The 23,200-nt window shown below is 37.0% G+C and overlaps 1 protein-coding gene across 1 annotated transcript in view; it reads right to left on the bottom strand.

The window, feature by feature from the left end:
• Positions 1-3,134: 3,134 nt before the first annotated feature.
• Positions 3,135-23,200, bottom strand: part of LOC106079415 (copine-3-like) — a 50,492-nt gene continuing 30,426 nt past the window's right edge. Inside the window, exons 11-14 of the mRNA XM_056036356.1 lie at positions 19,579-19,685; positions 6,877-7,013; positions 5,644-5,880; positions 3,135-3,523 (exon numbers count right to left, since the gene is read on the bottom strand). Of these exons, the coding sequence (XP_055892331.1) occupies positions 3,398-3,523; positions 5,644-5,880; positions 6,877-7,013; positions 19,579-19,685 (607 nt within the window). The 3' untranslated portion in view covers positions 3,135-3,397. The remainder of the gene's footprint in view (positions 3,524-5,643; positions 5,881-6,876; positions 7,014-19,578; positions 19,686-23,200) is intronic.

Genomic DNA, 23,200 nt, shown 5'->3' on the forward strand with positions numbered 1-23,200 from the left:
CACCGCGCCTCCTAGGTACAACAAGGAAGAGGAGTAATAGAGACAGGTTTGTTTTGGGAAATTCTGACAATAAACACAATTAATGTTCAACATGTTTCAAGCAAAACATTTAGTTCTACCTTGTATATTCACCAGATAGTTCATTTTTAATCAGCTAAAACAGTGTTTCCCAAAATGTGCTCCGAGGAACCCTAGTGTTCCGTGAGGCCTGAATATGTGCTTCACGAATAATGAAATAGGCCTACCGTAATTAACTAGTAGACCACTGGATGAATTAACTCTCTCTCAAATAAAAGTAAAGTGTTCCGCTAAATATATTCAGAATGTGCGAAGTGTTCCGTTAGAGAAAAAGTTTGGGAACCACTGAGCTAAAATATTATTTATTGTCGGAGATGACCTAACGGAAATTAGGGGTGGGCTCGGAAGAAAAGTTTAACTTCGAATCTAACACATTTTAAGTCTTGGAGTTTAATTGATTCATCTGGGGCTCCCCAATTATCAGCTAAGAGCTAATAAATGAGAGATTATATTCTCTCGCAGAGAACATTCACGTCTTTTAATATCTTAGGAGTTAAACCCAGTTGCCGAAATAGGCAACAATTTTGAGCCAAGGAAATAAATTGCTGGAGCTAAATCAGTAACTGTCTCACAGGACTTTTTCTTTGGTCCCGCCAAATTGAAGCGTTCCGGACGACAAACGAAAGATTTCCAGTCCTTAAAGACAAAAATAGATTAATTGATTTCTTGGGGAATTCATTTATTGAGTAATTCGTATATTGAGTGGGTGGCCCGTATTTCTTGGCCAGTTTTTTGAGATTTTATTTATTCTTTCACTCCAAATGGAAAATTTCGTAGCATTTTATTTAATTCTGAAAACAAATCGAAACAAAACAAGGAACATAAAAGAAAATGTAACTCCATCAACAGATTTAGATATCGCAGACCACCATTTTAAGCCTACCTGACCTCTTAACACCAGGAATGGGCATTTTCGACCATATTTTAGGCTTAGATGAAAACATATATCGGCTTAGCTGACCAAAAATTAAGCATTAGTGGACCACAGCATTAGATTATGTGGAACTCAGATAATGTTTAATTATTCACAGATTAAGGCATGGTTAACCACAAATAAGGCATAGCTAACCACAGATTAAGGCATAGTTCACCACAGATTATGGTATAGTTAACCACATATTAAGGCATAGTTAACCTCAGATTAAATTATAATTAACCACTGATTAAGGCATAGTAAACCACAGATTAAGGCACAGTTAACTACAGAATAAAGCATAGTTAACCACAGATTATTGCATAGTTAACCACAGATTAAAGCATAGTTAACCACAGACTATGGCATAATTAACCACAGATTAAGGCCTAGTTAAGCACAGATTATGACATAGTTAACCACAGATTTAGGCATAGTTAACCGCAGATTAATGCATAGTTAATCACAGATTAAAGCATAGTTAACCACAGACTATGGCATAGTTAACCACAGATTAAGTTATAATTAACCACAGATTCAAGCATAGTTAACCTCAGGTTATGGCATAGTTAACCAAAGATTAAAGCATAGTTAACCTCAGGTTATGGCATAGTTAACCAAAGATTAAAGCATAGTTAACCTTAGGTTATGGCATAGTTAACCTCAGGTTATGGCATAGTTAACCTCAGGTTATGGCATAGTTAACCACAGATTAAAGCATAGTTAACCTCAGGTTATGGCATAGTTAACCACAGATTAAAGCATAGTTAACCTCAGGTTATGGCGTAGTTAACCTCAGGTTATGGCGTAGTTAACCTCAGGTTATGGCATAGTTAACCACAGATTAAAGCATAGTTAACCTCAGGTTATGGCGTAGTTAACCTCAGGTTATGGCACAGTTAACCAAAGATTAAAGCATAGTTAACCTCAAGTTATGGCGTAGTTAACCTCAGGTTATGGCGTAGTTAACCTCAGGTTATGGCACAGTTAACCAAAGATTAAAGCATAGTTAACCTCAGGTTATGGCGTAGTTAACCTCAGGTTATGGCATAGTTAACCACAGAATAAAGCATAGTTAACCTCAGGTTATGGCGTAGTTAACCAAGGATAAGTCGTTATTTCTCCCACAACCACAATTATTTATTGGACCTAACAAAACACGAATCCATAAAACAAAATACTCAATAGTCAATTAATTATTGGTAAATAATTATTTTGTTTGATATCGATTAAGGGAAAAAGCTTCTACTTTATTGAGATATATAGTAGTTCTAAGTGCGGAGTTCTTCCTCTTAGATACGTTTTTTTAAAAGGATTCTTATATTTTCCTTGTTTTGTGTTCCAGTGGCGTAGTTGGGTACTGGGTGTGCCTGACGCCCTTGGCCTATTGGCGCTCCCTCATACCTCCCGATTGTGAGCGTCAGTATCTCTCAAAAATCTATTAGTGACACTTCCCACTCCCATTCGCCCCTGTTAGCCAGCTTTAAGTCATTGGTTCCCATGCATGACTAGATGCATGACGCGTAGGACGTAATCATCTTCTTTTTTTTTGAAGTAATGACTGTGTTATATAAGATAAGATCAGCAGATAGTCAGCTGGGGGCATTTGAGAAAGATCTGTAGGTAATAGGCGATATTATGCCGCCCACGCCCTAGCAGGTTCTTTCGGTGCTCCAGTAGTAGCCCACAGGCTCAGGAAGGGTTACCCCAAGGAGCTTTCAAAATGGCGACCTATCCATATCAACAATAGTTAAAATCGTGAAAACAAAAAAAAATTTTTTTCATGTTAATAATAATTTGCGATGGTAGAGCTTTTGGGTGCAGGTTTATGAGCCTGTGGGCTACTACTGGAGCACCGAAAGAACCTGCTAGGGCGTGGGCGGCATAATATTGCCTATTACCGAAATTTTATGACAAAGAAAAAAAACATTTATTTCTAACATAATTCTGCAGGTTCACGTAGCATTGTTCCACCCAAGAAAAGTTTGCAAACTAATAAACAGAATTGTTAAGAGAATGCCATTAACACAAAAACAATTAAAGCTAGACCATTGTTTTAAAGAGCTTTAATATAATCTTCTTAAAACACAAACCAAAATATGGTCTACGGCTAATAAACATGCTTTGATATTTAACTATACATGTACACTATACATGACTAAATGCATGACGCGTAGGACGTAATCATCTTCTTTTTTGAAGTAACGTCTGTATTATATAAGATTAGAAGATAAGATGTATATAAATTATAATTATCTTGTTTATTATTCATTTCAAATATACATTATTATTATTATATATAAACCATAAGCGCATGTTAGATCTCTGTACAAGATAGTGCCTAACATATTAGGCCAGTATCTATTCCGTTTCTCTGATATCCGAAAGGTTTTATTTCACATGGTATTAAGCTGGATACACGGGAAATGGATAGTTGGTTCTGCTGGGAGGCATCCTTCTCAGTTTGTAGTAGTCAGTAACTTGCCTCGGTATTTCAGCTAGCAGATGGCTGGCTAACTCACTGGGATGTCTCTGAGGAAATAAACAACAACCAAATTGTACTGAGTATCTAAAATGACATGTTTGAATATTATTTTAAGCCACATTGTTGTTTTATGTTTCAGGCTCTGACACAATTTGAACAAAGTTTCTCTGACTGATTGCTCGCTCAAAGTGGGCAGCCTTTGGAAGACTATATCAAGAAAGTTTCTCTGACTGATTGCTCGCTCAAAGTGGGCAGCCTTTGGAAGACTATATCAAGAAAGTTTCTCTGACTGATTGCTCGCTCAAAGTGGGCAGCCTTTGGAAGACTATATCAAGAAAGTTTCTCTGACTGATTGCTCGCTCAAAGTGGGCAGCCTTTGGAAGACTATATCAAGAAAATTTCTCTCACTGATTGCTCGCTCAAAGTTGGCAGCCTTTGGAAGACTATATCAAGAAAGTCTCTCTGACTGATTGCTCGCTCAAAGTGGGCAGCCTTTGGAAGACTATATCAAGAAAGTTTCTCTGACTGATTGCTCGCTCAAAGTGGGCAGCCTTTGGAAGACTATATCAAGAAAGTTTCTCTGACTGATTGCTCGCTCAAAGTGGGCAGCCTTTGGAAGACTATATCAAGAAAGTTTCTCTGACTGATTGCTCGCTCAAAGTGGGCAGCCTTTGGAAGACTATATCAAGAAAGTTTCTCTGACTTATTGCTCGCTCAAAGTGGGCAGCCTTTGGAAGACTATATCAAGAACATTTTTTAGTATAAAAAACAAAAATTACCTATGCAACACTCATTCGGAAAACAAAATAACAAAGACGAAACAGATTAGCTTTACTAAACATTTATTAATTTGGATTCCAAACTTATTAGAAAAAGAATATTTAAAGAAAAACCCAAAATTGTATTATAATTATATGTCTTTAAGCTTGTTTTCTTTTTGCATTGTTACATTCTTAAAACCCTCATGGACCTCAGCGGGGAGCTCACAATGCTCTCCTAGAACCTTAGCTGTCTTGGGGGGGGGGCGAACTTTTGTTTTTCGTAATGGGTACAAAAGTTTGAGCTTTAGAGTATTATGACGCTCTTGAGTTAACCTGCAATACTCTGTGGCATTTTACGTTTCGAGAGACGACCCTTTGCAACCTTTTGTGAGGCTAAAGAGGCCAATACTTTATACAGAGCTGCACTCACAAGTTAGGCAACTGCAATCACCAGGTGCTGTTGCACGTTCATCCTTCTTTCTGCCATCTGCAATCCGAGACCGTTCCTTAATGCTCGTTCTCCATTTGGACATATCCAGTGCCTCATTTTCCAATGTCATGTTTGCATACATTCGTAAACCTTAAAAGTGAGCAACCGGCTGCTCCCCTACCTTCTATTAGATCACCACACACCACACACTTGCGATATGTCGATTCGTATTTTTCTCTGGATTCATACACTCTATTACCTTTTTTTATCATCATTCAAAAGTATAAGTACATCGCCCATCGATTTAGATGAATAACACTCTAGGTCATCTAGAAGTGGGAAGCGTGGTCGAGAGGCCAAGTGCGTTTGAACTTGGCTTGGCTTGGCTACCTAGAAGGGGGCTCGAGGTTCGACACCCGACTTGGGCAGAGTTGTGTTTACTGAGCGCCTAAAGGCAGCACGGAAAACCAACTCCTAGATACCCCCCCCCCCCACTGGTCCACAAATGAGATTCGACCAAAAGCGCTCTGAGCATGCTAAAAGCATGAAAGTAGCGCTATATAAAAGCTATAATAATAATTTTCTTTTTGCCTCCGCATCAGAATGGCGAGGACTATATGAGCTCGAAAACGTTTGCTGAGGGCAGTGACGGTTGCATTTAAATTTAAAAGTCAGGAAAGGAAAAGAACCTTTTTCTGAACTGGCGTTCTTTGGGGACTAATAATGTAAAGTGTATCTGTTTCCATGGCCGACTGGTAACGATTTTTTGTCATGAGGTTAAGCAGAACGTCGAAACGCCTTTGGTTTCACAGCGTATTTGGATTAAATCATGGGTATCCTTACTATCCCTGATTTCACCCCCCTCCCCATGTCTTCTCTGGGATTCGAACACAAAACCACTCGATTTGTAAGCCAAGCGCTTTGTCACTCTGCCGTTACGCCACCGTTCTCTTTTATATAGTTAGCATCAACTTACATTCTGAAAGTCTCGGAAAGGAACAAACTGGACAATATCTCTCAGGGCCAGCCTGCCGTCCCTGGACTTGATTTCAGTGTGGTCACCGTCCAACACTTCCATCTGAGTGAAATCTGATTGACCGACGCCAACTATTATGATAGACATGGGCAGCCCGGAAGCCTGGACCAAAGCGTCCATGACGTCATGTATACCATAGAAAACTCCGTCAGTCAGGATCAACAAAATACAATAACTCTGAAGTGAAAAGAGATCAACTCGAGTACTTTTAGCATTCTAGAATATAAGAGATTTTATTTAAAAAATCTAGAGGTATGTGAATATATTTCTCAACATATAGGAATATGTAGCTTAAAACAATGTATTTAAAACAACAACAACTTAAAACAAGTAAAAGAGACGCAAGTGTAAAAAATATTGTAAAAAAAGCATTTGCAACGTAATAGCACTAACTAATTGTTTACAGTAGTTGACATTTTCTTTTTCCAAATATCTAGTTTATGTATTTTATGGACTTTTTTATGTTGATTCACATATCTATGAGTGTAAAATAATAGCATGATATCGAAATATTAGAAATCAAGAAAAAAATTAACAGCAAAAAAACAAACAAAAAGAAAAACAAAACTGCCGTTTGCTAGGTCTCCATGACATTGCTAGTTCTTATATAAGTACAAGTTGATATCGTGCAAACGTAATAGACTTTCAGAATATATAATTTCAAATCAAGTCAAATTAAAACATTCGGTATAGTAATATTCGGATCAATCAATGTGGTTTTTTTTCAATGCCCCATTTTTTTGGGTAATAATTAAGAAGGAGGTAATCTATTTTACAAGATCCTCCACAACACAAGCTAGTCAGTGAAGAAAATATACAACTTTCAGACCTTGCGATGAATAGGATAAATAAGGTTAGGGTCAATGTTTCTATAGCCCATAGTTAAGAGAGTGTCATATGGCCAGAACAACGACTAACCACTTTTGCTTTCCTCAATTTATAACGGGTACTCATTAGTTTTGGTTGGACTAATAATCCCCCAAATTCAAGTTCACTTTCTAGATTCAAACCCGAAACCCTCGATTCTGAAGCCTAGCGCTTCACCACTCAACCGCCTCCCCCCCCCCCCCCCCCCCAAACATTGATAGTTCTGATAGATGTAAACTTTCTGGACACTGTGACTGCCTTGTAGCATGTATAAAGCAACAATGTAAATAAGTTCAAGTCACCCACCATGCCAGTAGCCTCTTTACTCTGGGCGTCTTCTGCAAACCGGATGACGTGCTGAATGACTGGCGCCACTTTTGTCGGCTTGTAGAGCTGAATCTTAGGCAGACAGGTGAAGTACGCCTCCAGTATGCCCTGAACACCTGCCGTGAGACAAGAGTTATGGGTAAAATACGTGCTCATTTATTAGCAATATCACAGAGACAGTGGAGTGATCAAGGCCGATAATTATTTATTCAAGACCCGAAGAGAAGCTACCGCAGAAGACAGGAAGTTAAGAGCAGACGACAAAAAAAGAAGCTTATAAGAGATCCCACAAGTCAACACCTGAGTCTGGTGTGATATATTCAGGTTGTCATTGATCTGGAGATCATTTCACATCAAATTCATGCTTGCACTTAAACACATTCGCCTTATTAGTATTCACGTTTAGCTGTTTAGAAACATGAAGTTTAAAGTTGTTTTTCTTTTGGTTTGTTTCGAATATCACACATTTAGACCTGAGTTGAAGAAGTCAACATAAACATACACACTAAAACATATATTATCGATTGATACTCAAATTATTGCACTTTAAAAAAAAAAGCATCATTCTTTTTTAGCGGCCTCCGTAAGGGGAAAAGCCGCTATTAGGTTTGTGCTAAATGTCCGTCTGTCACACTCAGATCTCAAAAACTAGAAGAGAAATGAAAAATATTATTTCACCATGCGATGCGGCTGCAAATTTAGGTGCAACCCCAACTTTTTGTTTTCTAAAAGTAAACCGTTTAGTTTATAAAATTAATCTTGCAAGCGATTTTTTTCATAAAAATACACCAATTCTAAACAATACATAAATATAAGGAAGATAATGTTACAATATATGTACAAAGAAAGATATTTTGTTTTTAATTTTCAGTATCACTAAGTCGAATATATTTATAAAATGTAAAAAAAATGTTCACAACAAATATAAATATTAGTTAAAGGTGTTTATTTCTGGTCATCTAGCTGTTAAATTTATAAGAAAATTTTTCTGTTTGTTTATAAAGGCTAAGAATGCACTTTGTATGTAAATATCACGCACATTTTTTTAAATGGACTTTTTATGCTGCGACTTTCGTGTAGTAGCGTGACGGGTAGTTGCAAGACATGTTACAAAACTATTACCTCAAAAAGTTTTAAATAATCAGATTTTATTTATTTTTTGTTTATAAAGGCAGAATAAAAGACGCTTATTTTTGTGCGTTTTGTCTGTTGGTTGGTCTGTCCGTCTCGTTTAGTTAAAAATGAAACAAATCTAAAAGCTATTGAAAATCTGATTTAACCTTAATGTTCCTTCCGAAACAATAAGTTTAAGTATCTACAGTAGATTGTTCCGGATGTTTTTGTGAAACACAAATCAATGCCAACGAATGTTTGTTTGCTCTTCTAACTTTTATTACATTTCATTTCCATGCTTAAACGTTGCAAAAACATGAACAATAAAATGTTGTTCCGGTTTTTTAAAAAATATAAATAGCATATAAATGCTAAATGAAAATATCTATACTGACTTATGTTTCATTTACAATAAAGGTGTTCCGGATATTTTTTTTTAAAATAAATTATGTCAAATGATTGTTTGAAATCGCACAATTGACTAATATTGCACTTATATTCTTGGACAATACAATAATTTATTTTTTATGCTGAAACATAACACAATGTTTCGGATGTTGTTTTAAAGAAGATATCGACCTACATTGCTTTAACTTTCTTATAAATCGTCTCCAAAATTGTTCCGAATTTTATATGAAAAATTTACTAACGCCAAAAAACTGTTTAAAATCCTCTTTTTATAAATAGAACAAATAATAATCTTTTTTCTCATTTACGAAAATCTGTTGTTTCGGATTTTCATTTAAAAAAATGATTAACTCTATTTCTAAAAATTGCAGTTCTCTCTTATAGTAAATTTAATTTTCTATCTAAAACGGTACATAATTTAATTATCGTTAATATTATGTTCCTATTTTTAAGGAAAAGAACTTACTAACACCAAAGTCTGTTTGAAAATCTCAGTTCAAAGCTATGGTTCATCTAATTTTCATGCAAGACCATCCGAAAAATTTGATTAACGATATTAGATTTATCTGGAATTCTCTTTTTCTGTCACTATATATATATATATAAACATCCGGAAAAGTCTATTATAGAAACTTAAAACTATTGCTATGTTTTAGAAGGGAAATTAAATGTTAATCAGATTTTCAATAGCGTTTAGTCTTTTTTTCTCGATATTAACATAACGGACAGACAGACTGACAGACAAAACGCACAAAAATGCGGCTTATATATATTTAATGGAATTTGAATTTTTTTCCTTTGACGTCATATACAGTTAATTCTTTAAATGAAATGCTAATATAACTAGGTGCACCAATGTCTATGAACTAGGGGTGCACCGGATAGTACTTTTTAATATTAGGCCGGGGCCGGAGCCGAATACCTACATGACTCAAACAGCTCGTTTTAATGAAGTTTTTGCAAATCTTCTGAATAACATACCTATATTCATATTGTTTTTTTCTTTTATTCATACTGATTGATAAATTAAAATTAACAGCATTTTTTAACAGATATGCGTATCATAAACTAATCTTTGTAACATGAGATAGTGTGTGTTTATGTATGAGGCTACCTATTGTAAAGTAGTATTCTACCCATGTAGAATATATAAACTTATATGTAACTAATGTAAATCTTTCAAAGGTGACGTTCAATCTTGGTTTTATAGCGTAAATCTCTCTTAAGTACAATCTAAGTTGTATAGTGGGTAGATGTTTGTGTTCATGTATGTGACACCATCAACTTGTCATTAGGCTCGTGTTTTAAAGGCCACAAACCGCTTCTGGTTTGTGCCTAATACAGATAGAGGCTAAGTATATATCTTAGGTAATACCCGTAATAACGAGGAGTTACTTGACACTCTTAAATTATTGATTCAATCAAGACACACATAACACAAGAGTAAGAGTAAGTTAACACGTTAGAAAAAGTAATTCAACAGTAATATTTATTTACATAATAATGCACAATGTTAATTTAATATAATAATAATATACACATCCTTTAAAAAGTTAAAGCATTAAAGCACATCAAAATAAAATGAATGTATATGGCAAGATCTAAGTTTCAACAGAATCCATTAGTTGTTACATTAAAGTTGAGATATATTTCAGAAAAATACGTTTTACTCTAAGTGCAATGTCCGTTATATACGATAGTCATTGATAATTCGTCCAGTGTATCTTTTCTCCAGTACTTTTAAAGGTTTCTCAACTACTTGGTAAGTTCCATGACAGTTGCAATCATCTTTGCTATGGCCAAGTGAATGCGTTTAGCATTATCACTATTAATATCCCACAATTTAGCTTTGTCTAAGACCTCCTTAATGCTTGGTTGCTACTAGTGTGTGAGGCTTGACGAATCACTGGAGCTCGTAGACGTACTGGCACAGGCAGTGATATTACTTGATGCAGAATTATTAACTGCTGATTTCAATGCAGTCATTTCGTTGAATAAGTCTGGGTATTTCGAGAGTAGATGATTAATCATAGTGGTGGTTGAGAAGTCTTTAGCTTTGCCTGGTTTATCACGTGACAGTACTATTTTACAAGCATTGCAAACTGCTTTAGAGTTGTCCATTGTTTTGACATTAAAGTAATGCCATATAAGTGATGACTTTTTATCAGCCATTATTAGTATTCTTCAATTTACTAAAGGCCCTTACAATCCACTTTTATACCCGTGGCTTGTGTAACAAAATACTTGTAGAGGTGTGTCCTGTTGTTCAGCGCCCTAATTGACATTTTTCTCCAAGTAAACATTAAGTGTCATCATCTAGTGACCTCTAGACAGTGTCAATAAGTCTTAACAATTTGCGTTAATCTAATCTGGCCTAAGACTGGTCAATGTCTATCAATACATAAAGTGTCATGGATTAAACAAATAAGAAGTTGGGTGTCGGTGCGTAGATTATGGCATTCTAGCACCAATGTGTATTAAGTGCACTATTTGTGAACGCACTTTCTTTTTGTTGCCTTGCTTGTAAGTTGATGGAGTGTTTTTGTTCTGCTGGTGTAACGTTTGTTGAGATTCTTCTGTGTTCCCCTGTTTAGGGTGAGTATCTAAGGCATAACTGCGTTTCGCAGTTGTTTCGATGCCATAGTGATAGTCTACTAGACCTTTTTAGTTTGTCTTTACTTTGTCTTTACAGGGAGTTAGCTTGGGATTGGAAGTCTACGCTGGTGACTAAAGACAGCAGTGTGTTGTGTTGTGGTTTCGAACATAAATGTGTACGTTGTGGGACAGCAAGGGGTATAATTATTATTTAATTAATAAATTCACAGTATTTTAAAATGTTCCAAATTCAATGTCATTACTCCATTAGTTTGTCATCATACTTATATTTATATCATTAAATATTTACATTGTTACCAGTGAGTCATTTATTTATTGTAAGCACGAAGGTGCCTGGTTGAATGTCAGGGGCCCGGGCAAACGAGCTAAGGCCTTAACATAACCCTGACAGTTGGGGGCTCGAGTCCGGCTGTGACTACCAGTCACAGAACTATAATTTCAATCATTATATAAGTTTTAGTTACTTGATTATGTAGCAGCAGTGTCTACAATCTAATAATTGTTTACATAGTATTGCATCACAATCTACTGTACTAATATTGAATTGTGTACCATTGGCAACGATGTATATCGAAAGTAGCAAATAAATACATCCTTTGTGATATAAGTGATATAACACTATAACTATACTGTACTATATAGTATATAACTATTGTATTGCAAGATTGAAACACATTTGTATTTTCTTGTTTTCTATATTGTGCTTCACCTTCGAACGAGTGTCTTCTCGCTCCCGGCAACAAGCGAACGTGAGTGTAAAGTGGCTGTTGGTAACTACTGAAGTCTGAGGCTACTAGTATTGTGGTGGATTGTCCTGTGGCAACTATATTTCGACGCTGTGGCCTGAGTGAGGCACTTTCCTCCGACGTGGGATACTGCACAGATAGGTTTCTTTCTTTGCCATTTAACCGCAGGCTCTAGGCTTTAGTTGATCTCTTGTACAATTAGTAGAATTTTGTTTGGTTCCCATATTGTATATAATTTAAATATAATACAGCCAAGTAGTGTACATTGTATTTACCATGGAAACTATTTTGACAATTACTGCCCAGTTTATAAGTGATGGTCGTTCTCTGGGGTACGAAGGTGAAAGGTTAGAGAGGTATGTGGCTGAGCAGAAAGAAGACTATGAAAAATCTAAGAAAGAGGAGTTTGAACGAGAAAAGGCTAGATTTGAGAGAGAGGAAAGATTGAAAGCAGAGGCGAAGGCAGAGGAGAAGGCCAGATTTGAGAGAGAGGAAAGATTGAGAGCAGAGGCGAAGGCAGAGGAGAAAGCCAGATTTGAACGTGAGGATAAGGCCAAGCGTGAGGAACACGAAAGGTGGAAAGAAAGAGATGCCAGGGAGGAACTCAAGAGGAAAGAGGAGATGGAACTAGAAAAAATGAAGGAAAAGTCAGCAACAGCGGCTGGGACGGCAACACAGGCAGAGGTGCGGCCTAGAAATGTTTTAGATAAACTTGACAAGAGCTTCCAGGGAATGAAGGAAGACGATGACCTGATGGCATATTTAACACACTTTGAGGCAGTCGCAACAAGATGCAAGATTGATAGAAAGGAATGGTCATTGCTCCTGTCCTATAAACTAACTACCTTTCTAAGAAACTGTATGCTGCGTGACAGTCTGTTTTTGAATGAAAATTATGAGGAAGTGAGGACCGTATTACTCCGACATGCGGATATAAACGCGGAAACCTGCCGCAAGAGGTTCCACCGGGTAAAACCACGACAGAACGATTTTAGAGGTTTTGTCACAGAGCTGCGAAATGCGTTGGACAATTGGTTGAAAATGGCTGAAGTAGGCAAGACTGTGGAAGAAGTGAAAGAGTTGCTGGTGAAAGATAGAATACTTGAGAATGTGTCCGGTGATGTGTACAAGCAACTGATAATAAGTAAGAAAGGCACCGTTGATGATATGATTGATGTTATTGAAGGTTTTAAGGTTGCTAGTGCGGGTGTGTCGCTTGCTAAGGAAGACAAAGTGTATGTTGCGGCAGCGTGTAGTGAGCCTGTGATGAATCGGAGTCCTGGGGGCAAAAGGATGGAGATCGCTTGCTTCAGTTGTGGTGAAAGGGTTCCAAAGACTTACCCGATTAATTCAACTGATAGGGAAGACGATTGTAATACTGTGGTCAGAGCACATGAGCAGAGGCCAAGTGATAGATGACTAGAGGTCCGTCGCGAGTCCAAGATTCGTCGTGATTATAAGCTGATTCCGGATCGTTACACAGTGACAGTTAGAAATTTACCATATAATGTTAACTGGCAGAAGTTAAAGGATAGGTTTAGAGATGTTGGTTTGGTGGGATTTGTGGAGGTTTTGATGGCGAATGGGAAGTCAATGGGTATAGGTCATGTTAGGCTCAGGAACCTAGCAGACGTTGCGAGAGCAGTTAAATATTTGGACAAGTCAAAATTTGGAGGTAGGAATATTGTGGTTGTTCCTCATCGTATAAGCACGCGGGGATAACGTGATGATAACTAGGGTACTCTGGCAAATCCATATTGGGTTGTTTAAATAGCGAGACCTATGGATGAATGGTGTTAGTATATTTAGATGTTGATATAGTCAATATTCTAGACGAAGCTATTTTTTTCCATTCCACTTATATCTTTATATATACTTAAAGTAAGTTGAGTATACACTTTGTTATTTAAAGTATCGGAACCATATCTGTTAGTTATGGGAGTAAAAGTTTCTTGGTAGATACGTGGATTTAGTTTTTCCTTTAAAGGCATTCTTACGTCGTTTAAAATCCATGAGAGTAGACTGGAGCTGTGAGTGTGCGGAGGCATTGCAGGCCTGTCTGTGTAAGTATCCTATTCTTCGATTGCCTGATTCTTCTCTACTGTTTTATCTCCAGACTGATGCCTCAGACAAAGGGATCTCTGGCATTCTTAGCCAGTGTGTGAATGGTATGTTGCATCCTATAAAATTATGTGAGCCGTAAAGTGTTGCCTCGGGAGCAGAAGTATTTTACCATTAAACCTGAAGAAGTGGCCATTGTATATGCAATAGAAAAAGGGACAATTATTGGCCGGGAACAAAATTTAATCTCCAGACTGACCACAAGGCTTTATGTTACTTTAGGAGCACTAACTGTACCAATGCTCGCATTACAAGATGGGCACTAGTGTTACAAGATTATTCCTTTGATGTTGTTCACGTCTGAGGAAAGGACAATCTGCTTGCTGATCCGTGTTCAAGATAGACTTTCCAATGTGCAGCTACATAAGTTACATATTTATGTATTTTTGGTATATACATGTCTTATGCATTTTAATGTTCCAATGTATACATTATTGTTTGAAAATCCTTTGCACTTTATGTTAGATGAAATTATGTTGCATTTAGTATTATTGACATTAATTTGTTGATTATGCATTTTAAATTTGATCGGTTGGTAGATGTGATTTTGTGAATGGTTCATAGTGTAATGTGGATACTTTGGTAAAAAGTATAATTGGTAATTTTTCTTCTAAGTTGTTATGTTTGGAAGAGTGATGTTAATGCGGATGAATGTTCCCTAGATGGATGTGCTTACCTTGTAGCTGCAATGATATCTTCTTACTTTTCTTTCAGTTTGAGGTACGGAAACTGGTCCATACTTTGTAAGAACCAGTTTGGGGGGAGAGGGGGAATGTCGGTGCGTAGATTATGGCATTCTAGCACCAATGTGTATTAAGTGCACTATTTGTGAACGCACTTTCTTTTTGTTGCCTTGCTTGTAAGTTGATGGAGTGTTTTTGTTCTGCTGGTGTAACGTTTGTTGAGATTCTTCTGTGTTCCCCTGTTTAGGGTGAGTATCTAAGGCATAACTGCGTTTCGCAGTTGTTTCGATGCCATAGTGATAGTCTACTAGACCTTTTTGGTTTGTCTTTATCTTGTCTTTACAGGGAGTTAGCTTGGGATTGGAAGTCTACGCTGGTGACTAAAGACAGCAGTGTGTTGTGTTGTGGTTTCGAACATAAATGTGTACGTTGTGGGACAGCAAGGGGTATAATTATTATTTAATTAATAAATTCACAGTATTTTAAAATGTTCCAAATTCAATGTCATTACTCCATTAGTTTGTCATCATACTTATATTTATATCATTAAATATTTACATTGTTACCAGTGAGTCATTTATTTATTGTAAGCACGAAGGTGCCTGGTTGAATGTCAGGGGCCCGGGCAAACGAGCTAAGGCCTTAACATAACCCTGACATTGGGGGTGTTGAGTTTGTTGAGCCCTCCCTTTAAAGATACCCCAGGTCAGTATGTTCTATGCTAATAAACACAGATCCTTTCTATTTGTATCTGCATTAAAATTAGTTCCTAGCTTACTAAGCCATTAAATAAAATAATTATTAATAATATGCTCTTGGTTTTAGGGTTGCAAAAAATCACTCTTGTAGGTGCGTTTTATGTCCAACCTCATAATTGACATTTACCTCCAAGTTAGCAATCTTGGTAACAGTGTAGAGGTTTGGCTTGTAGTCCAGCCCCCTAATTGAGACTTAACTCCAAGTAAACAAACTTATTAGCCGGTCAACAGTGTAAAAGGTGTGGCTTGTAGTCCAGACTCTTGATTGACAACCTATCTTCAAATAAACAAACTCATACCAGGTTAACCTTGCAGCACTGGCGGATCCAGAACTTTTGAGTGGGGGGGGGGGCGATTTTTTTCCAAACCCTAACCCTAATGCCCAGTAAACCCTAACCCTATATATATGAGAATTTTTAAAAAGCAGCATTTCTCAACCTTTGGTGAAAAACTAAACAACTGGGGCATCGCTATAAGGTTTTCAACTGGGGTTCGGGGCAAAGCCATAACGTCAAAAGCGTTTTCTTGCTTTTTTCACAGCAGAAAAGTATTTTCCTGACATTTACAGCTCATTATTCATCAATGGAGTTCGGGGCGAAGCCCCGCCGCCAAAAGCGTTTTCTTGCATTCTTCACTGTAGAAACGCAATTTTCTGACATTTACAGCTCATTATTCATCAGTGGAGTTCGGGGCAAAGCCCCGACGCCAAAAGCGTTTTTTTTCTTTTTTCACTGCAAAAAAGTATTCTCCTGACATTTACAGCTCATTATTCATCAGTGGAGTTCGGGGCGAAGCCCCGACGCCAAAAGCGTTTTCTTGCATTCTTCACTGTAGAAACGCAATCTTCTGACATCTACAACTCATTATTTATCAATGGAGTTCGGGGCGAAGCCCCGACGCCAAAAGCGTTTTCTTACATTCTTCACTGTAGAAACGCATTCTCCTGACATCTACAATTCATTATTTATCAATGGAGTTCGGGGCGAAGCCCCGACGCCAAAAGCTTTTTCTTGCTTTTTTCACTGCAGAAAAGTATTCTCCTGACATTTACAGCTCATTATTCATCAGTGGAGTTCGAGGAGAAGCCCCGACGCCAAAAGCGTTTTCTTGCATTCTTCATTGCAGTAACGCATTCTCCTGACATCTACAACACATTATTTATCAATGGAGTTCGGGGCAAAGCCCCGCCGCCAAAAGAGTTTTCTAGCATACTTCACAGAAGAAACGTATTCTCCTGACCTAAAACTCATTATTCATACTATTAAAAAAGGACCTTTTGAATAATGTTGTACTTGAAAATTATTCTAATATGAATTTATAGGCCCTTAATACATTGCAAAAAATCCGATTTGTTCCTTGAAAAGATAAGATACCCCACATATTTAGATTTTGGCTTTGAGGATCTCCGCCGAAAAAAAATTATTCGACAAATAATATTCAATAAAATCAAAGTATAAATTGTGAGTTATAGTCCCAGATTTATTTAACTAGAAAAATATCAGATTGAGTAAAGGTTAGAAAAAGGCGACTATGAAAAAATGATTTGGGTTTAGAACTCATCTCAATCGTGACTCTTATACTGAAAAATTTCGTTTGAATTCTAATTTTTTGAATGCAAAGTCTTTCTTAAAATAGTTATGATAAATTCATGTGAAATTACATAAACTCTGTCTGGAAATGGGAGGGGGGGGGGTAGAGTGAAAACGATTAATCCTCGCTCCTTTAATAATTTCTGCTTAAGATTGCATTTGGCATTAAAGAATAGGGGTGTGGCGCTCGATATAAGAATTTATTTATAGTATATATAAATTATAGTAGTGACAGATGTTTTTGTTTTGTAATTTCCTAACTGTAATACAAAAAGAAAAAGTATTGGTTTGTCCGATGGGGGAAAGGCGATTGCATGAATCGCCCCTCCCACCTGGTACAACCCTTTTTCATTTAAATTTTACTAATGATAAAATTTGAGATTAGAGTGTGGTACGACATAATATACAATGAGTTCACATATCAATATGTAGTTTATATTATATAGATATTCAACTAATTTTGTTCACAAACTATGATTCTCCATAAAAATAGGACCGCCCCCCCCACTCAGAGGGCTAGAGTGGGGAGGGCAGTACATGCAATTTCCCCCTCCCCCAACCTCACCGAAACGGCCAAGATACAAGAAGGCGAACGACATAATATAAATCTATATATTAATTCAACAAATTTTGTTCACAAACTATGATTTCTCCATTAAAGTAGGACCGCCCCCCCCCTCAAAAGGTTTAGGTGGGAAGGGCAGTAGAGATAAATTGGCAAACAGGGAACGACATAATACAAAGATCGGTTAAAATATCAATAACAAGTTTTAATCACATAGATATTTAATTGATTCTGTTAGCAAGCTGTGATTTCTACAAAGAAATTGGACCGCCCCCCCCACTCGAAAGTTTATGGGGGGTGGGGGCGGGATTGATACCATCGCCCCCTCCCGACCCCACCAAATCGGCCAACATACTAGAGGGGGGGCGAAATAATCTAATAATAGGTTGAAATATAAATAATTAGTATATATTATTAACGTAAGTAATGAATTCGTATACAAATTGTGTGAATTCTATACTAAAATTCGTCCGCCCCCCCCCCCCCGAAGGGGGGGGGGGTCGGCCGAGTGGGGGGGCGATCGCCCCTACCGCCCCCCCCCCCTGGATCCGCCAGTGCCTTGCAGAGGTATGGTTTTTAGTCCAGCCCCCTAATAAAAATTCTTCTCCAAGTAAACAAACTCAGTTCCCTCATAAGATGTGACCTCTAGACAGTGTCAACATGTTGACATCTGGCTTAATTTTGTCAGCTGTCTATCCGTGAACTCAATGTTATGGATTAAACAAACAAAAGGAGTGAGGGTGCTCATCTCTACCTCTGGAGATATACCGGCACATCAAGACAGATTTTCATCATGACATAGTTAAGGAATATTACATGTTTACTAGACCACTCAAAGGTCAAGACAAGCTTTTTAAAATGCTGCTACGTATGTAATGCGAATTTATAATTAAAGTTTTATTTCTATTTAGATTAACACGCCTTGTCTTTGTACTAAAAATATTTGGTGCATAGTCAAAGTTTTAAAAGCACAAATGAAAAACGTTAATGTATAATAATGACATTATTGAATCATTTCCACTTTATGAATATTGGTAAATTTTTATTGACGTGGAGATTTAGTTTGTCGACATTCGACGATTTCCTTCACTGAGAATTTTGTTGGACATCGTTCATCAGCATCGACTACCTTTATATTGATTGCCTTTCGCCTGTGTGGTTTCGATATTTAAGTTTTACCTCCGTTTGGCGTATCTGAAAAAGAACTTAGCGCGAAGGCGTCTAACAATATTAGGTACTACGGTGTAGGTTTTAATAACGGTTTACTATTTGGCAGTGATATTCGACCGGAGTCCAACATCGCCGAATAGTGAAAAAATGCCGAATATTCGGCAGAAACTATCCGGTGCACCCCTACTATGAAACCTCGACAACTTGCTCGTAATGATAAAAACATTTTTTTTTTAAATTCTAACTAGCCCGTGTGACGTTTTTTTTTTCTCTGGCGTCATATGGAATGAATTCTTTAAATCAGATGCATAAAAAACTCGGTGCATTAATTTTTATTAAACCTCATCATCTGATTCGTATTTAAAAAAAGACATTCTAGCTAGATTTATATATATTCTAGATTTTTTATAGCAATGCCTGGAAGTGCGGTAAGCACGCTGGACTGATTATCTCGACGGTACCAGGTTCATTTCCTTCTCGCTGCTATCTTCCGCCGTCGAGCGGGAGGTTCGGATAAGGAAGTAAATTATCTTTAACTTTGAAGGAACATCCGAAACATGTAAAACATTTTACAGAAAAAAAATAATTTGACAACGCCAAATGAATCTTTGAAACATTATTACTTTTGACAATCAAAACAAGCTCACGTCTTGAATATTCCTTGCGAATAGGCGGATCCGACAGAGATCCGCTTCCGACGGGGCCGCCTCTGAGTTTGTATGATGACACAAACTCTCTTTGTAATATTGTTCTCATCGAATCTTGCGTAAGACATAATTTTTCGATATATGTCCGGATTACACTAACTGTACCTATGAATTATGTGATAAACTAGGCAGAGATTAGAGACTGACCTTGTTTAGACTTGCCTACTTACACGGTTAGATCTTGAACTAGAAGCAGACGACTTACCAGAGCAAAAAGGATTCTCAAGGTTGAAATTGAGCGGGAACTCAAAAGACTCTTTCATGTCTGGGGGAATGAGTGCGCCGAACCCAAGGGCTGGAAAAAGTTTGTCCCTGTTTGAAGATGACAAGATGAAAAGATCCATTTTGAAGCATCCGGAGTTTCTTACTTTTTGTTTTTTTTCCTCACTAGTTATTTAAATGGATATCCGGAACAGATTTTTTGAGTTTCAAGAGGTGATACAGAATCCAGACAGTCCATATATAGAAGAGCATTCCTTTTAAAAGATATCTTCATTCTGGTGATTTATTAGAATGAGGACTACCTTCAAAAAGTATATATGTGTTTGTGTTATAAGGCGGAGTTTACATACTCGGCAAAACAAATATTGAGTTATTTTGCTTCTTGCTGGAAAAATTGCTTTATCTACATCTCCATTAGAATATTTCTTGATATTGCTACTTCTCCCTACCACAAAGAAAGAGAAACACGTACAAAAGACTTTTTGTTTTCAAGCAGATATATGAAGTAGAAACAACTATTGGAGAAACTTTCTGAGAATTCCAAAAAGCTCTTCGAGATTCACTAAAATCTCTTCGAAAACTCAATAAAGCAAAAATTAAAAAAAATACTTTAAAAAAAGCTTATTTAAAGTGCATCCATTACTTTAAATGAGTTATGTAATTACATTTCTAATAAATTTAGAACAACAATAAAAATCTGTGCTATTAGAAGTATTGTTTTTCACCAATTGTTTTTGATTATGCGCAATTTCATGCTTTTAGAGTTCTAAATATGCTATGATCCTATCAGTTGTTGGAAAGGGGTAGGGGAGAAAGAACAAGGTATCTGAATGATTGTTTAGAAACGACCTGAATTTAAACTTGTGGGCTAAGCCTTCTCAGGCTTCTCAGGCTAACTCTGCTAGCGAAGACTGTATGGAAGATAATAGAGTTATCTATTGTTTCTATTTTATGCTTGTGTTCACTATGACGACAAGATAATATAAATGGAACTCATTCAGCTTGTACAACAACTTCAGTGAAGTAATATTTCTTTCCCTTATTTGAGATATCAAAAAAAATGTTTATTACCAAAAAGTTGATTTACAAATTGGTTAATTTAAAAAAAAATTATTCTTGTGTTGTCAGGTAAAAGAGATAATTGGGCAAAATTTCCACTTGATCTGAGATTGGGTGTCGGAGAAATAACGTGTACAAATTTTTGGACAGACAGACAGACACACAGACAGACAGAGTGCATTGATATAAGCTTTGTAAAAACTGCTAAGTAAGTGCTCCAATACTCTAGGCGCTTGCTCAAATACTCTTTGAGATCTCCCAAAAATATTTAAAAACTCCCACTATTACCAGATTATTTATTTTCTCTTTACAAGCATAAGTGAAATTACGAAAATACTTTTACAAACAATCTGGTGAAGTAAAGAATGTATGATCACGTGGTTACTCTAGAAGATTTAGTTTTTACCTCTAAAGAGACTTTATTGGTACATATCTAACACGACGTGTCTTAGAGGTCATCTGTTTATGACAATGAAAAAAAAACAACTGGCTCTTTGGGCATCCTCTGATTAGATGTACTCTATGCTTTTATTAGCGGCTGTGGCTCCATCCTTGTCCTGTTTCAGAATAGCTTTGCCACTGCATTTATTTGACATATTTATAGACCTCTTTCAAAAGAATAACAACACAACTATCCATTTCATTATCACTATAAAAATCCTGCCATAAAATTAATACGCTCATTCTCTGTTTCATGCAGAGACAATCAGATTGCAATACTTTTGGATAAGGTTACAAAAACAGTGGTGTAATGAGATCGCTTACTTGCCTATCTGGCACAGGGAAGAACATCTGGCAGGGTAAATGATTTTTCAATAGACAGCTGGAGATAGAGTACAGATGTTGCAGAAATACAGATCTGAGAGACACAAAGAGGTAAGGTAGTGCTGGAGATAGAGTACAGAGGCTGCAGAAAGAGACACAAAGAGGTAAGGTAGTGCTGGAGATAGAGTACAGAGGCTGCAGAAAGAGACACAAAGAGGTAAGGTAGTGCTGGAGATAGAGTACAGAGGCTGCAGAAAGAGACACAAAGAGGTAAGGTAGTGCTGGAGATAGAGTACAGAGGCTGCAGAAAGAGACACAAAGAGGTAAGGTAGTGCTGGAGATAGAGTACAGAGGCTGCAGAAAGAGACACAAAGAGGTAGGTAGTGCTGGAGATAGGCTAAGCTGGCGAAAAGAGAACTTTAACTGGTCATTGTTTTGTCTGTTTTAAGATTGGAAACATTTGTAGTTCACAGCTAGGTCTGTTTATTTTTATATGAAGGTTGAAACCAAACTCTAAATTTCGTCACATCCGGTGTTAAGAGACATTCACGTTTTGGTATTCAAAAAGTTCAGCGCTAAGAGCTTTTTACTCAGTGGCGTAGCAAGGGATTTGGGGGCTAGAGGGGCTTGGCCTCTTTAGGGGCCCTTTGTATTTTGACATTCGACATCACGACATGAGATAACGTTCTTATTAAATATAAAAGTCTAATTCCGCACACATCATGGTCTCTAATTTACATAAAACTCAAATAGCAAGATAACATGGCATTGGTGTAATATTTAATGCACACATAATTTTGGACACTCATTTGGGGTAATCCGACACTCCCCCATAATCATCAAACTATCAATATCACCTCCCCCCCACCACCCCCCTTAAAAAATAAAATAAAATAAAGGCATAATAAAGGCACAGGTATATCAAGAAGTCTGATGTCATATATTCCGCATGAAAGATTGTTGAGCCGTATTGTTTCAATAAAGTTCATTCTCTCTTTTTAAAATGGTTTTGTTTCTTCGAGTAAACTTCTCAAAGGGACTATTAAAAATTGGCGAAAACAAAACAACAACACATTTATTCTTTGGCGTAGCGGAGGGGTGGGGTTCCAAATTTGAAAGTCTCTTTTTGCCATTAATTAAGGTGGCCCCAAAATGAGTGCCCGAAATAACTTTTTTACATGAAACATTTGAAGCAACTGTTATCTTGCTATTCGTGCTGTCCAGTAAATTAGTGACCATGTTGCACGTACTCCACACAATAGACATATATATCTTGTTGTAACTGACCTGTGATGCTGGTCAGTGTAGTCCTATGGGTAAACAACCGACACTTGCGACACAGGTCTGTGTAATTTAAAAGGACTGATGTAAACATTCTCCGTGTAGATCAACGTTGTTTTAATTATCTGACTATGAACGATCTGTTGTTTTAGTTATCTAACTATGAACGATGTGTTGTTTTAGTTATCTAACTATGAACGATGTGTTGTTTTAGTTATCTGACTATGAACGATGTGTTGTTTTAGTTATCTGACTATGAACGATGTGTTGTTTTAGTTATCTGACTATGAACGATGTGTTGTTTTAGTTATCTGACTGTGAACTATGTGTTGTTTTAGTTATCTGACTATGAACGATGTGTTGTTTTAGTTATCTGACTGTTTTAGTCCTATGGGTAAACAACCGACACTTGCGACACAGGCCTGTGTAATTTAAAAGGACTGATGTAAACATTCTCCGTGTAGATCAACGTTGTTTTAATTATCTGACTATGAACGATC

Source organism: Biomphalaria glabrata, chromosome 7 (genome assembly GCF_947242115.1).
Source record: "Biomphalaria glabrata chromosome 7, xgBioGlab47.1, whole genome shotgun sequence".
NCBI classification, from domain to species: domain Eukaryota; kingdom Metazoa; phylum Mollusca; class Gastropoda; family Planorbidae; genus Biomphalaria; species Biomphalaria glabrata.